At 44.7% G+C, this 15424-nt stretch overlaps 1 protein-coding gene across 6 annotated transcripts in view; it reads left to right on the forward strand.

The window, feature by feature from the left end:
• Window positions 1–15424, forward strand: part of ATXN2 (ataxin 2) — a 147181-nt gene that overhangs the window by 25315 nt on the left and 106442 nt on the right. For all 6 annotated transcript variants that reach the window (XM_075834827.1, XM_075834845.1, XM_075834853.1 and 3 more), the window contains exon 2: window positions 6819–6852. In XM_075834827.1, the coding sequence (XP_075690942.1) occupies window positions 6819–6852 (34 nt within the window). The remainder of the gene's footprint in view (window positions 1–6818; window positions 6853–15424) is intronic.

The raw sequence follows: 15424 nt of genomic DNA on the forward strand, positions 1-15424 counted from the left end.
GAAATTAATAAAAATATAGAAAAATGGAAGAAATGTTCTAAAAAATTAAAATTTTTCCCTTTTTTTAAATACAATATGTCACATGTACACACATACGGTACAATTTTTTTTAAAATTAAATATATATTTCCATCTCGTTACTCTTATTTTGGCAGCACTTTTGAAAAAATAAAATATATTTTCAGCAATTTAGAGGACTTACAAATTGAATAATAATTTTCTAAGTACATTTTGTTTTCCTGCACCAAGCCAGGTTTTCAGAGGCTCATCGGTCTCAGTGATGGAAACCCCCGCAAATGACCCCATTTAGAAAACTAGACCCCTTAAAGGACCAGTGTCATGAGAAAAAAAATTTTTTAGATCAATTTGACTTTAGTGTGTTATTAAACATTTTTTTTATTTATTTGTGTGTTTGTTTTACTTTTTTTTATTTTTTCACTTTTTCTTCCCTATGGGGGCTGCCATTTTTTTTTCCATTTCTGTATGTGTCGATTAACGGCACATACAGACATGGAATACGGCACATACAGTCCCATAGTGAATGCGAACGGGGCCCGTTCTATCCACTATGCTGTACGCCGTCTGTGTGGGAACGGCGCATGCGCCGCTCCCACACAGTCCAAGTTGAACTGTGCGACGTCCGGCGCCATTTTCCTGTAGACCGGAAGTCGCGGCCCGACAGTAAGATTACTACTTCCGATCGCGGCTTCCGGACTTGTGCACTTGGAGCGGAGGGAGCGGCGGCGGCAGGAGCAGGTAAGTTATTTCTATGTATGTTCGTGTTTTAGTGTGTGTTTACTACTGTATGTTAACCTACTACACTGTGTGTTAGCTCAAAAAATGGCGACACACAGTGTAGGAGGTTTGACCGTTCAATCCCCTCGTTTCTCCCGGCACTAGCCAGGATAAAGGAGGGGGGTTCTGAGAGCTCACTAGTTCGAGTGAGTTTTCTCAAATTTTGCAGCATAAAGCAATGTGGTCGCTTTACCACATGCAATGCTGCAATTTTGGGAATTGCTCCATCTAGTGACAAGCGCTGGAAAATATTATAAATTAGAATCTAATTTATAATAATTCCTGACTCGTGAAAAAAATAAAAAAAATTAGAACAATGTCTAATCACCTATACACTAACTGTTTAACTAAAAAAAAAAAAATGTTTTTCTAGCGACACATTACCTTTAAAGGGAATGTGTTGCCATAAAAACATGATTTTTTTTTTTTTAGTTAAACAATTAGTGTGTAGGTGATAAAACATTGTTCTAATTTTTTTTATTTTTTTCTACGAGTCAGGAAATATTATAAATTGGATTCAATTTATAATATTTCCCAGCACTGGTCACTAGATGGAGCAATTCCCAAAATTGCAGCATTGCATGTGGTAAAGCGACCACATTGCTTTATGCTGCAAAATTGGGAAAAAATCCCTCGCTCTAGTGAGCTCTCAGAATCCCCCCCTCCTTTATCCTGGCTAGTGCCGGGAGAAACGAGGGGTTTGAACGGTCTAACCTCCTACACTGTGTGTCGCCATTTTTTCAGCTAACACACAGTGTAGAAGGTTTACATACACTAGTAAAACACACTGAAACACGCACATATAGAAATCACTTACCTGCTCCAGTCGCCGCCGCTCCCTCCGGTCCGTCTGCTGCCGCTGCTCCATGTGCACAAGTCCGGAAGCCGCGACCGGAAGTAGTAATCTTACTGCCCGGCCGCGACTTCCGGTCCACAGGAAAATGGCGCCGGACGGCGCGCATTTCAAATCGGACTGTGTGGGAGCGGCGCATGCACAGTTTCCACACACAAGGCGTACACAAGTGGATGGAACGGGCCCCGTTCGCAGTCCCTATGGGACTGGAGCTGCCGTATTCCATGTCTGTATGTGTCGTTAATCGACACATACAGAAATGGAAAAAAAAATGTCAGCCCCCATAGGGAAGAAAAAGTGTAAGGCCTCATTCACACGGCAGGGTTTCCCGGCCGGGTGCCGGCCGTTCATAAATCGGCCGGCACCCGGCTGCATTAGGAATTATAGACCCCTAATGGAAAAACCGCCCGTCAAAAAATAGGACATGCTCTATCTTCGCCCGGGTGCCCGGCTCCCATAGAAGTCTATGGGGCCGGGTAATACACGGCCATCACCGGGATGTGTCCCGAGTGATGGCCGGGTTTTCCGGAGCCTGCGCTCTATCTCCTCCTCACAGCGCAGAGTGCATGTGAGGAGGAGGAGTTGATGCCATTCTGATGAATGACATCGCTGTACACGGTGTGGCAGGGCCGGGGTGTACAGCAGGTGGAAGGGAGCGCTGCGCTGGCTCCCTTCCCCTGCTTGAAAAGCACCCTGGCCCGGCGACACCTTCGATGGCGCCGCTAGCAGCTGCGGCTGCTACTACTGCAGCGACGCCACTATAGCAGAGCAGGGAGGTATCTTCCCGCTCTGCTATGTGCTAGCCGCACTTTAGCTCCTTGAAGGAGCGGAATCCCCGTGTTTTCGGGGATTCCGCTCCTGGACAGAGCGCTTGATGTCTCTGTCCATATCTGGGCAGTGACATCCGGGGAAACTCCTGAAGCGGAATCCCCGAACACATGGGGATTCCCCTTCAGGAGTTGCCGCTGATGTCACTGTCCGGATCTGCCCGGCCCGGCACGGATGCAAAACTTAATGCAAACCGGCTGGGCAAAATGGCCGATTTTACCGGCCGACGCTCGGGAACGACCCGGTCGTGTGAATCCCGCCTAAAAATAGAAAAAAGTAACACACAAACACACAAATTAATCCAAACGTTTTTAATAAAACCCTAACATAAAACTGATATTAAAAAAAAAAAAATTTAAATCTAGGGGTATAGTAAGTATTTTGACCCCACAGTTTTTTGCTAAATTTAATACATAGCCGGTGAAAAAAAAATAATTTTCACTATCACTTTGAAGACCGATTTCTTTGTAAAGCGACCATGAGAATGAAGAAACGCACCACAAAATTTATCATCCTGTTTTCAAAAATACCCACATTGTGGCCCTAATGCGTTGCCTGGACACACGGCCGGGCCCAAAAGGAAGGGAGCATCCGGAGGCTTTCAGGACTCATATTTTGCTTGAAAATGTTTTAGGCCCCACTGCACATTTGGAGAGGCTTTGAGCTGCCAGAGCGATAGAAACTCCCCATAAATGACCCCTTAAGGTATTTATCTAGGGGTATAGTTAGCATTTTGACCACAGGTTTTTCACAAAATATATTGGAATTAGTCTGTAAAAATTAAAATCTACTTTTTTCTGAAACAACATAGAAATTTTTAATATTTACAAGGAATAACGAAGAAAATGCACCCCAACATTTGTAAAGCAATGTCCGATTACAACAATACCCCATATGTGGTAATAAACTGCTGTTTGGACCCACAGCAGGGCTTCGAAGGGAAGGAGCGCCATTTGGATTTCTGATTTTGCTGGAATGGTTTTCGGTGCAATGTCGAATTTGCAATGCACTGGAGGGACCAAAACAGTGGAAACCGACTAAAAGTGACCCCATTTTGGAAAAACCTTCAAGGAATTTTTCTAGGGGTATAGTGAGCATTTAGAGTTTATTAGAATTAGGATGTGAAAATTAATAAAATTTTTTCCACTGAAATGTTGAATTTTCGCATGGGCTAAAGGAGGAAAAAAACAGCCAATCCGTCGCCGCACTTAAGGGGTTAATTGCCGAAAGCAGCGGCGATGGTCCGCTGACCGGCAAGACTGATGTGTCAGCTGTCTAGGACAGCTGTCAGCGCGGGCTTGTCACTCTGTGTTTACACAGAGTGACAGTTTGAAATACTGACGACAATTAACGTCATGGTGCGCGATCTAGCAGCTGACCATGACGTTGATTTTCGTCATTGGTCGGGAAAGGGTTAATACATTGGGCACTGCGTGTAAACACACGGCTGCCAAATGCATGAAGGGCAGGAAGCAAAACCCAGTAGTCTTGGCTGGTTTTCTAGTTGCCATGATGCCCTGGTTTTGTCTAATCCTGCCTTAAAGAGGCTCTGTCACCAGATTTTGCAACCCCTATCTGCTATTGCAGCAGATAGGCGCTGCAATGTAGATTACAGTAACGGTTTTATTTTTAAAAAACGAGCATTTTTGGCCAAGTTATGACCATTTTCGTATTTATGCAAATGAGGCTTGCAAAAGTACAACTGGGTGTGTTGAAAAGTAAAAGTACAAGTGGGCGTGTATTATGTGCGTACATCGGGGCGTGTTTACTTCTTTTACTAGCTGGGCGTTCTGATGAGAAGTATCATCCACTTCTCTTCAGAACGCCCAGCTTCTGGCAGTGCAGACACACAGCGTGTTCTCCAGAGATCACGCTGTGTCGTCACTCACTTCTTGCCCCAGGTCCTGCATCGTGTCGGACGAGCGAGGACACATCGGCACCAGAGGCTACAGATGATTCTGCAGCAGCATCGGCGTTTGCAGGTAAATCGATGTAGCTACTTACCTGCAAATGCTGATGCTGCTGCAGAATCAACTGTAGCCTCTGGTGCCGATGTGTCCTCGCTCGTCTGACACGATGCAGGACCTGTGAGTGACGTCACAGATCTGCACTGCCAGAAGCTGGGCGTTCTGAAGAGAAGTGGATGATACTTCTCATCAGAACGCCCAGCTAGTAAAAACGCCCCGATGTACGCACATAATACACGCCCAGTTGTACTTTTGCAAGCCTCATTTGCATAAATACGAAAATGGTCATAACTTGGCCAAAAATGCTCGTTTTTTAAAAATAAAAACGTTACTCTTATCTACATTGCAGCACCGATCTGCTGCAATAGCAGATAGGGGTTGCAAAATCTGGTGACAGAGCCTCTTTAACTGATATATTGGGTTTAGATTTAACATTCTGGCAAAAACTTCTAGCAGTTTGCGCATCTTGCTGCTAGTACATGTAACTTCCAAAGTCCATTGAACTTAATATTGGAGCTTCTGTAAAGCAGTACTGTACTCCACATTTCCCAGATGGTCACTGTACATGTAAATGCAAATGTGGATAACGCTATCTATTTGCTGTGGAGTAGCAGTAGCTCATGTGCTATAGAAAATGTTTAGTGGGTCCGGTGACGTTTCTCTTGGCAGCTATGAGGGTTCTTGACACATTTTCTTGAGAATTGTTTTCTACCCCCCATAGTATTGTCATAAGACAGTCTGTTAGCTGACACATTTATAGGGCATTAGATTGTGCATAAACCTGTATATAAAGTTGCTTGGGGTACATTCACATGTGGCAGATTCGTTGCAGGAATTTTTGCAACTAATTCATCTCGTACAACTGAATAGGGTTGTTTGGGCAGCATGTGAACGGATTTGTGCAAACCCCATTCAGATGAAAAGGATAGTCAGATTTCTGCATCAAATCTGCCACGTATGGATATATCCTAATTGCGCCAATTGCCAAATTCTCTAGATCACAAATCCAAGCTGCATATGAGAACTGAAGATTGTTTCATATCGGTTATTCTTTCATATAGTTCTAAATACCAATGGTTTTCTAGAGCTCGTAGCCACCATGGGTCCGAGTGAAGCCTTTATTCATCTAGCTTTACATGTGGTCAGATATCCTGGGAAAAGTTTTCACCAGCCTTGTGTATTTATTTTAACATAACCAAGGAGATTTAAAGAGCATGAGTAACCACTTTAAATGTATCCGGCTGTAACCTCTATTACTGGACTGGGTTCACACTCAGTTTTGGTTATAACCTTCTGTGTCTCTGAACAGTAGTTCATCTACCAAAATAAAAAAACCTATGTTAAAAGCGCACAGTGTGAACCCCTGCCTTTAGGACGTGTTCACATCAGTGTTCGGTTTCCGTTGATGGGTCCCGTCAGACCTTTCAGTCGGTGGAAACCATAGCTTCTGTTTGCATTACCATTGATTTCAGTCTGCAGCACTTTTGCTTCTGTGAATAAAAAAAAACCCCCAGAAACCTAGCGAATAGAGGTAAACTGAGTGCATGTCAAACAAAAGAATTACCGTTGAAGGCAATAGTAATTCTAATGGAAGCGATGCTTTCCGTTTAGACTCCCGTTCATCTCTTCTGCATATGGAAGAGAGCTAAACGGAGCTTAACGGTGGTGTGAAAGGAGCCTAAGGCTACATTCACACGAGCCTGACAGATTTACGCGCGTAAAAAATGTGCGTATATCTGGTCCGTGTGGTATGTGTTTTTTCATGCACCCGCAAAGCACTTTTTTTTTCAATGGAATTGATGCGTAAATCACGCACAGCACATGGATGTGCACCCGTGTACTGTGCGTGGTTTTCATGCACACATGGACTTCAATAGGCGCGTAGATGCGTGAAAACGCACCAATATAGGACCTGCAGTGAGTTTCAAGCAATGGACTCTCGCTGCGTGAAAACTCACGCTAGTGTGAACAGCCCCATTGAAATCAATGAGTCGGTGTGCTGTGCGTTGTTTACACGGACGAGTTTTACACTTGTCTGAATGAGCCCTTAGGAACGAGGGTTTGTTTATTTTTTTTCCCCTCAAAACGTTTACATGTAAATTGACATGACGGTTGATGGTGTGTGCTGTTTATCTATCTGCTGTGTTCAGTAACATTTACAAGACTACGAAGTTTACATTTCAGCCCTAGTGGCAAACAGGACTGGCTTTTTGTGGGGCAATGGTTAGTGGTTTAGTAGAAAAAAAAAATGCACTGCTTGCTGTATTGTTGCTAGTTTTTAATTCACAACCTCCATAATAGACTGTAGCGTGTCTTTATACCTTTATACATCACACTATTCTAAAACTAACGTTCGCTTTTTTAATTTTTTGCAGAGGGAGAAGCAGTGGAAAAGGACCTCCTCAATCTGTAAGTTCTGATAAGACTATTTTTATTCCTACACGATCTGATTTTCAGCTTGTTTTAGATAGTTGTTACAAATACTAGTTTAGTTTCTAACAAGACAAATGATCTGAAGACACTGGATCATTTTTTCAGTATCCACAAACCTTGGGGGAGAATTATTATTACGGTCTTAAATTTACACAGTTTAAAACTATATAAGGCCGACCGATGCGCCAAATTAATCAGTGGTGCACGCTGTGATAGGTTTGGCGCATCTTGCTAGACATGTTAGACAATTTTGTTTTTGTTTCTCTTTTTCCACCTCTTGGTTGGCTTACTATAGACTAATGTTTTGCGTTAAAATTTTGCCGCATTTTAACACTGCTCCAAGCCCCCTTTTCTAGACCCTTTTTCAAAACTATCTAGTGGGGCACAAAAAGTGTCCGTCATAATAAATCTGGCATAAAGCATGTACGCCATTTTTTGGGTGCAAATGGAGTTGGAATTTGGGCACATTAAGCTTAGTAAATCTCCCCCAATATGTTTAACCCCTTCGCGCTCACTGACGTACTATTCCGTCATGCTAACCATAGCGTTCGCGCTCCATTATGGAATAGTACGTCACGGGAGGAACGGCCATTTCGGCCATCTTCCAGATACATACAGGAGCTGTGACAACTGCTGTCTCGTAAGCAGTTGCAGTAGCTCCTATAGCGTGGAACGATCACGGTGTCCCCGCTGATTAACCCCTTTAAAAGCCGCGTTCAGTAGCAATCGCGGCTTCTTAAGGGTTAAACCACCATCGACTGCCCACTACATGATAGCGGGCAGCGATGGTTACTATGGCAACCTGACACCGAACAATGGCGTCCCGCTATGCCATCTACGGAAGCCTAGTGGGTCCTGACAAAGTCAGGACCCACTATGCTTGCTGTCAGTGAGTAGCTGACAGCTCTAATACACTGCACTACGCATTTAGTGCAGTGTATTATAATTGCGATCAGAGCCCCCTGTCCTCAAGTCCCCTAGTGGGACAAAGTAAATAAAAGTTGTATGAAAATGAAAGTAAAAATCCCCCCTTTTCCCTTATCAGTCCTTTTATTATTAATAAAAACAAGTAAAGTAGACATAATTGGTATCGCCGCGTCCGTAACGACCTGAACTACAAATTGATTGTTATTTATCCCGCACGGTGAACGCAATAAAAGAAAATAATAATAAACCATACCAGAATCACAATTGTTTGTTCACTTCGCCTCCCAAAAAATGGAATACAAAGAGATCAAAAAGTCGCATGTATCTAAAAATGGTTCTGATTGAAACTACAGTTCGTTACGCAAAAAAGAAGTCCTGGCACGGCTTTATTGATGGGAAAAATAAAAAAAGTTCTGGTTCTTAGAATAAGGTAACACAAAAAGTGAATGATTTTTTTACAGAAAGTATTTTTATTGTGCAAACGCCATAAGACATAAAAAAACTATAAACATCTGGTATCGCCGTAATCGTATCGCCCCGCAGAATGAAGTGAATGTGTCATTTATGGTGCACGCTGTAAAAAAAAATAGAATAAAAAAAACAATAGTAGAATTGCTGTTTTTTAGTCACCACGCCACTTAAATAGAATAAAAACTGATCAAAAAGCCGCATGCACCCCAAGAAAACTACAATGAATTCCTCAAGGGGTCTAGTTTCCAAAATAGGGTCACTTTTGGGGGGTTTCCACTGTTTTGGCACCACAAGACCTCTTCAAACCGGACATGGTGCCTAATAAAAAGGCGGCCTCAAAATCCTCTAGGTGCTCCATTTCTTCGGAGGCCGGTGCTTCAGTTCATTATCACACTAGGACCACATGTGGGATATTTCTCTAAACTGCAGAATCTGGGCAATAAGTATTGAGTTGCGTTTCTCTGATAAAACCTTCTGTTTTACAGAAAAAATGGAATAAAAAGGTTTTTCGAAAAAAAAAATAATAATTTAAATTTCACCTCTACTTTGCTCTAAATTCCTGTGAAACACCTAAAGGGTTAATAAATTTTCTATATGCTGTTGTGAATACTTTGAGGGGTCTAGTTTCTAATATATAGGCCCCTCCAAAGCAACTTCAGAACTGAACTGGAACCTAAAAAAAATAAATAAATGAGGCAATACTTCGCTTCTTACATTATACTGATAATGAGCCGTGCCCACCCCGAGATGACCCCAGTTTTGACCGTTTGTATAAACGGAGACCCCTATTAGACCATTTCAGTGCCCGATTTTCCCAAGCATACACCCCTGAGAAGTGTATTTCTATTGATGAGTCCTTGGTACATTTTAAAGGGAGGCTTCAATTCCGCGAGTACCTGCCGGGTAAGAGGGCAAGGTATGGCGTGAAGATTTATAAGCTGTGCATCAGGTCATACCTACAAATTTAGGATCTATGAAGGGAAGGACACCAGTATTCAGCCCCCAGAATGCCCCCCCCCCCCACCCCCTTACTGGGAGTTAATGCAAAAATTGTGTGGAATTTGGTGCACCCACTGCTGGACCAGGGTTACCAACTCTACCTGGATAATTTTTATACCAGCGTCCTACTCTTCAACTGCCTCGCTTCCAGAAGTATTGCGGCATGCGGCACTGCTAGAAGAAATCTGAGAGACCTCCCTAATACTCTGCTTGGGCAAACACTCAGAAGGGGTGAGAGCTGGGCACAATCCAGCAGCAACATATTGTCAAGTACAAGCTCAAGAGAGATGTCCTTGTATTGACAACAATACATGGCCACACCAGTACCCATGTACCTGTGCGAGGTACCAGTACAGAGACCCCCAAATCAGACTGCATCCTGGACTACAATAGGTACATGGGAGGGGTGGACTTGATCTGACAAGTCCTGAAGCCCTACAGCGCCATGCGGTGTGGTATAAGAAGCTGGCCGTGCACATCATACAGATGGCATTATACAATGCGTACATGCTACGTAGATGTGCAGGCCAGAGGGGAACTTTCCCGGAATCTCAATAGGTGGTTCTCAAGAAACTAATCTTTAGGGACCAAGAAGGGGGGGCACCCAGTACTTCTGGAAGCGAGGCCACACGCATCGTACCAGGGCAACACTTTCCAGGAGAAGTTCTCCAAACTGGCAAGAAGGGAAAAAGTCAAGAGGTGCAATGTCTGCTATAAGAGGGGGATAAGGGAGGACACAATATATCAATGTACCGCGTGTCCTGAAAAACCAGGGCTCTGTATGAAAGTGTTTTAAAATTTATCATACATCCCTTGATTTTTAATCTACCCCAGTTTTACTTACCCTGATGCACTCTGCACAGCTTATCCCCCTCATCTTTCCCCTCTGGGCCCTGCTGTGTGCCCAGGCAGGTGATAACAGCCACATGTAGGGTATTGCCATACCCGTGAGAACCCACATTACAGTTTATGGGGTGTATGTCTCCGATCAAAATGCTCACTACACCTCTAGATTAATGCCTTAAGGGGTGTCGTTTTTAAAACGGGGTCACTTCTCGGGGGTTTCAACTGTACTGGTACCTCAGGGGCTTCTGCATACATGACTTCGCACCAGAAAATCCTCAGCAGGGCAAATGTGATCCTTTCCTTCTGAGCCCTCCCATGAGCCCAAACGGCAGTTTATCACCACAAATGGGGTATTGCCGCACTCAGGACAAATTGGGCAACAAAATGGTGTATTTTATTCTTTGTGAAAATAAGAAATTTTGAGCCAAAACGACATTTTATTGGAAAAAATTAAATTTTATTTTTTTTTTAAATTCCCAGCCCAGTTCAAATAAATTCTGTGAAAAAACTGTGCGGTCTAAATGGTCACACCACCCATAAATGAATTCCTTGAGGAGTATATTTTCCAAAATGGGGTCACTTCTGGTGGGTTTCCATTGCTTTGATACCTCTTGGGTTCAGCAAATGCGACATGGTACCCGAAAACCAATCCAGCAAAATCTGCACTCCAAAGAACGCACAGCGCAAATGGGGGTATTGCTGCACTCAGGAGAAATTGGGCAACAAAATGGGGTATTTTTGTTCCCTGTGAAAATAAAAAAAATTCTAAATTTCACAGCCCAATTCAAATACGTGCTGTGTAAAACCTGTGGGGTCAAAATGGTAACAACCATAAATGAATTCCTTGAGGGGTGTAGTTTCCAAAATCGGGTCAATTTTGTGGGATTCCTACTTTTGGCACCAACACCTCACCTCTTCAAACCTGGCATGCTGCCTAAAATATTTTCTTATCAAAAAGAAGCCTCAAAATGCACTAGGTGCTTCTTTGCTACTGGGGCTTCTGTTTTAGTCCACGAGCGCAGTAGAGCCACATGTGGGACATTTCTAAAAACTGCAGAATCTGGACAATACATATTTAGTAGTGTTTCTCTGGTACTCTTTTAATAGAAAAATATAAAACATTACAAAATAAACGGTATTTACAAAACAAACACAACAAAACAAAACTTATGTACATTTCTGTACAATTTACACAGCCTGGCCCTTCTTACATAAATCCCCATACATACATAACTATAATCCCATACTCATTCATACACACACCTAAACCCCCCCAACCCCAAGAAAACATAACTATAACACTATATACAACATACTCTTAAAAACCATGTGCCATCCAATGGCCCCCTAAAAAAAAAACACCACATATAAAACAAAACAAAATAAATAATAATCACAATAAAAATATAAACAAAATAATAATAATAATAAACTCTAAAAATAAGTTACCATCCCATGGTGCACTTCAGTGCACCATGTAAATGAAAAGAAAAGAACAAAACATAAAAAAAGAAATTGTTGTTTTGTTTTGTTTTTTTTATGTTTTTTTTAAAAAAAAATATATTTTTTTTTAATATATTTTGTTTTTTTTTCTTTTCCTTTTTATTAACTTATCCACATTCATACCTAACCCTGTACATACTACCTTATCCATCACCACCCATCACCTCCCCCAACCAGCATCACGCCTCATGTCCTTCCATGTCCGCATAGTTCAGATGCTGGCCCCCACCACCCAACACATCACCCAACCAGCCCGATCCCACGTCTCATGTCCTCCTCACGTCCACGTAGTCCAGAATCAGGCTGGGCACACCCCCAGGCCCCCCACCCCACCTATCTACTGCCCATCTTACCTAAACATTCACACAAACCCATGCATAGACCTATACACCATATCGACACATAACTATAACAAAATACCATACTATATACATAAACCCGAAAACTTAAGTTTGGCTGCTTGTAAGCCCTTTTTCTGTCTCCAAAAAAGCTCAAAACAAAAACCTACTTGTGCTTACTCAGCGCATCACCAGAGGAGAGAGAGAGGAAAGCCCCCCTAGAGCACCAGCCCAGAGGCCAAAGCCACCCCCAACCACCACCCCGGTCCCTATCGCTAAACCTATCTTGCTTGCCCTATCTCTATCCCTTATTACTTTATAAACTAGTCTGTCCCTCCTGCTGTCTCTCATTCTGTCCCTATTGCTATTTCCCGGTGTCATGGCCAGGCGTAGACCCCTACCTCCAGTCTAATACCCAGGGGCACCCCCTCCCCTCCCCCTGAAGGTTGGTTCCACCTAGGGCACCCTAAAATTAAAGCCCCTCCAAAGTCGAGAGGCCTTGGATGCACCCAGTTTCTCAACCTCCAGAGACCGGACCTTCACCAGGTCACCCATGATATTCCTACACACCTCGTCCTCCAGGAGGATTTTACACTGAGTCGATACTAAGCACCGTGCGTTCCACGTGAAATACCTGATCACTAAACTAACTAAAAAAGAAGTGCAATGATCCCTTCCACCCAGGTCTCCGAATGCCCCATAGGCCCAACCAGCATAGGAGAGGTTGGTCAGACCGGGCCAACCGATGGAGGCACCCACCCGTTTGTAAACCTCTGCATTGAAGGGACACTGAAGCAAGAAATGGTCCATGCTTTCCAGAGTGTCATCGCACTCCTCCCGAGGACAACCTCTTTCATCGGAGTTTCTGAACTTCAGATTGCCCCTTACATACAGCCTCCCATGGAAGCAGCGCCAAGCCAGATCCCAAAACTTCTGGGGAATCCTCACAGAGTTTAAAAGTTTTAATCCCACCCCGAGGTCGCTACTTGGGCAGTCCCTGAGCGCCAGGGGCTTCTGGAAGCAGGTCAACAAGACCTTTCTGTCAAGAAATTTTCTCGACATGGTCTTGATCTCCCTCGCCTCCAGACCCCACCGACGAACAACCTTCAGAACCGGGGCGGCATAAGCCGGGAGGTGCCCATGGGGTGCACGTAGGTCTTTCGCTTGGCCTCCTGTCTCCCATTCCTGGAAGAAAGGCCGAAACCATCCCCTGCAGGAGGATATCCACAGAGGAGCCCTTTCTCTTTCAAAGAGGTTCGCCAAATAGAAACACCACTGGGTTAACCATACCTAACCCACCTAGTTTCCTCGGTAGGTAAGTAACCTCCCTCTTGATTAGGTTAAGCCTGTTTCCCCATAACAGTTGGAAGAACAGGCTATAGACCCGAGTCCAGAGAGGCTCTGGCAACATGCACACGCTGCCAAGGTAGAGCAGCATGGGCATCAGGTAAGCCTTGGCCAGGTGAACCCTTTCTCTAAGGGACAAAGACCATCCCTTCCATTGGCCAACCTTCTGGGCAGCTATTGATAGCCTACCTTCCCAGTTTTTCTTGGGGTAATCACCCGGGCCAAATTCAATGCCTAAGATTTTAGCAGACCCTTTGGGCTCTGGGAGGGTGTCCGGGAGATCAAAACTAGGATCCCCTCCCCCCAGCCAGAGACTTTCACACTTGTCCCGGTTGATCCTGGACCCAGATGCCCGTGAGTAGCGCTCAACTTCTGACATCACCCACTCTGCCTCCCCTCTCGAGGAGACAAAGATAGTGACGTCATCCGCGTACGCAACCAACCTCTGAGTGGCTTCCGGATCCTCCAAGTCCATCCCCATCCCCGCCAATGGCCCACGATCGAGCCGCCTAAGAAAGGGGTCGATCGCGAAAACATACAGCAAGGGGCTTAAGGGACAACCCTGGCGGACACCAGACCCAACCTCAAAGGGGGTTCCAGTCCAACCGTTCACCAGTGCAAAAGACTCAGCCCCAGCGTATAGGGTCTGGAGCCAATTAACGAACTCACCCGGTAGGCCATACCTCAGAAGGACTGACCATAGGTACTTGTGATTCACCCGGTCAAAAGCTTTGGCCTGATCAAAGGACAGCATGTACCCCTCCCATCGGCCAGAATGTCCCTGCTCCACTGCCTCTCTGACACTGAGGACAGCACTAAAGGTGCTGCGGCCTGGAACAGAGCAATGCTGGGCCGACGAAAGGAGCCGGGGTGCAAACTTCACCAGCCGATTAAACAGTACTTTCGCGAGAACCTTTCTGTCCGTATTGAGGAGCGCTATGGGACGCCAGTTCTCAATACGGGTCGAATCCTTACCCTTTGACAGAATGATCAAGGCCGACTTGCCCATTGACTTTGGCAGAGCGCCCGAGGAGAGGCAGTCATTAAAAACCGCAGTCAAGAGGGGAACTAAGGTTCCCTTAAAAGCCTTATAAAACTCAGATGTTAAGCCATCTGGGCCTGGCGACTTTTTGATGGCCAACCCATCAATCGCCAGCATCACTTCCTCTTCCTTGATCGACTCTGTCAAAACACCAAGCGAGGGGTCTGCTCCTGGCTCAGGGATGGTTTCAGCCAGGAAAGCCGACATTTCGTCTCGGTTTAGATCCTGCTCACCCAAAAGCTGTGAATAAAAGGATCTGATGACCTCCAGGATCCCTGATTTGGATCTCATCAGGGAGCCCGTACTATCTACCAGTCCTGTCACCACCTTACGACTCACTGACATCTTGCAGTTCTTGTAAGGGTCGGGCGAGCGGTACCTCCCGAAATCCCGTTCAAGAACCAAAGACGTGTGCCTATCATATTGCCATCTTTTGAGCAGAGCTTTCACCACGGAGATTTCCTCACGGCTACCTCCGGTTGAGACTAGATGTTCGAGTTTCCTCCTCATGTCTTGATACAGGTGATACCTGCTCATAGACCTGAGGCACGAGATGTGACGGAAAAACTCAGCCACCCGTTCTTTGAACACCTCCCACCACTCAGACTTAGTACCACCTAGATCCAATAAAGGTACCTGGCTCTGAAGAAAATCCTCGAAGGCCTGTCTTATCTCTGCTTCTTCCAGGAGAGTAGAATTCAGCCTCCATATACCTCTTCCCATCTGGAGGGACTCTGCAACATTCAAAGAAAACATAATCATACAGTGATCGGAGAACTCAACCTCAACGACGGACACTGCCGAAGAGATGGCGTCCTCCTTTAAAAAAAACCTGTCTATTCTGGACCTACGACTACCACTATGATAGGTGAACCCCGAGTGGCCTGGGGTATACCGAATGTGGATGTCCTCCAGGCGAGCATCACTAGCTATTCTATTCAACTTGACACTATCATAGGCCAGTACCTTTCTGGAACCTCCTCTATCTTGGGGCCTAACGACAGTGTTAAAGTCCCCTCCAAAAATGACTTGTCGGCCTGTAAAAAGGAAGGGCTTAATCCTCATGAAGAGACTT

Source organism: Rhinoderma darwinii, chromosome 1 (genome assembly GCF_050947455.1).
Source record: "Rhinoderma darwinii isolate aRhiDar2 chromosome 1, aRhiDar2.hap1, whole genome shotgun sequence".
Taxonomy (NCBI): Eukaryota; Metazoa; Chordata; class Amphibia; order Anura; family Rhinodermatidae; genus Rhinoderma; species Rhinoderma darwinii.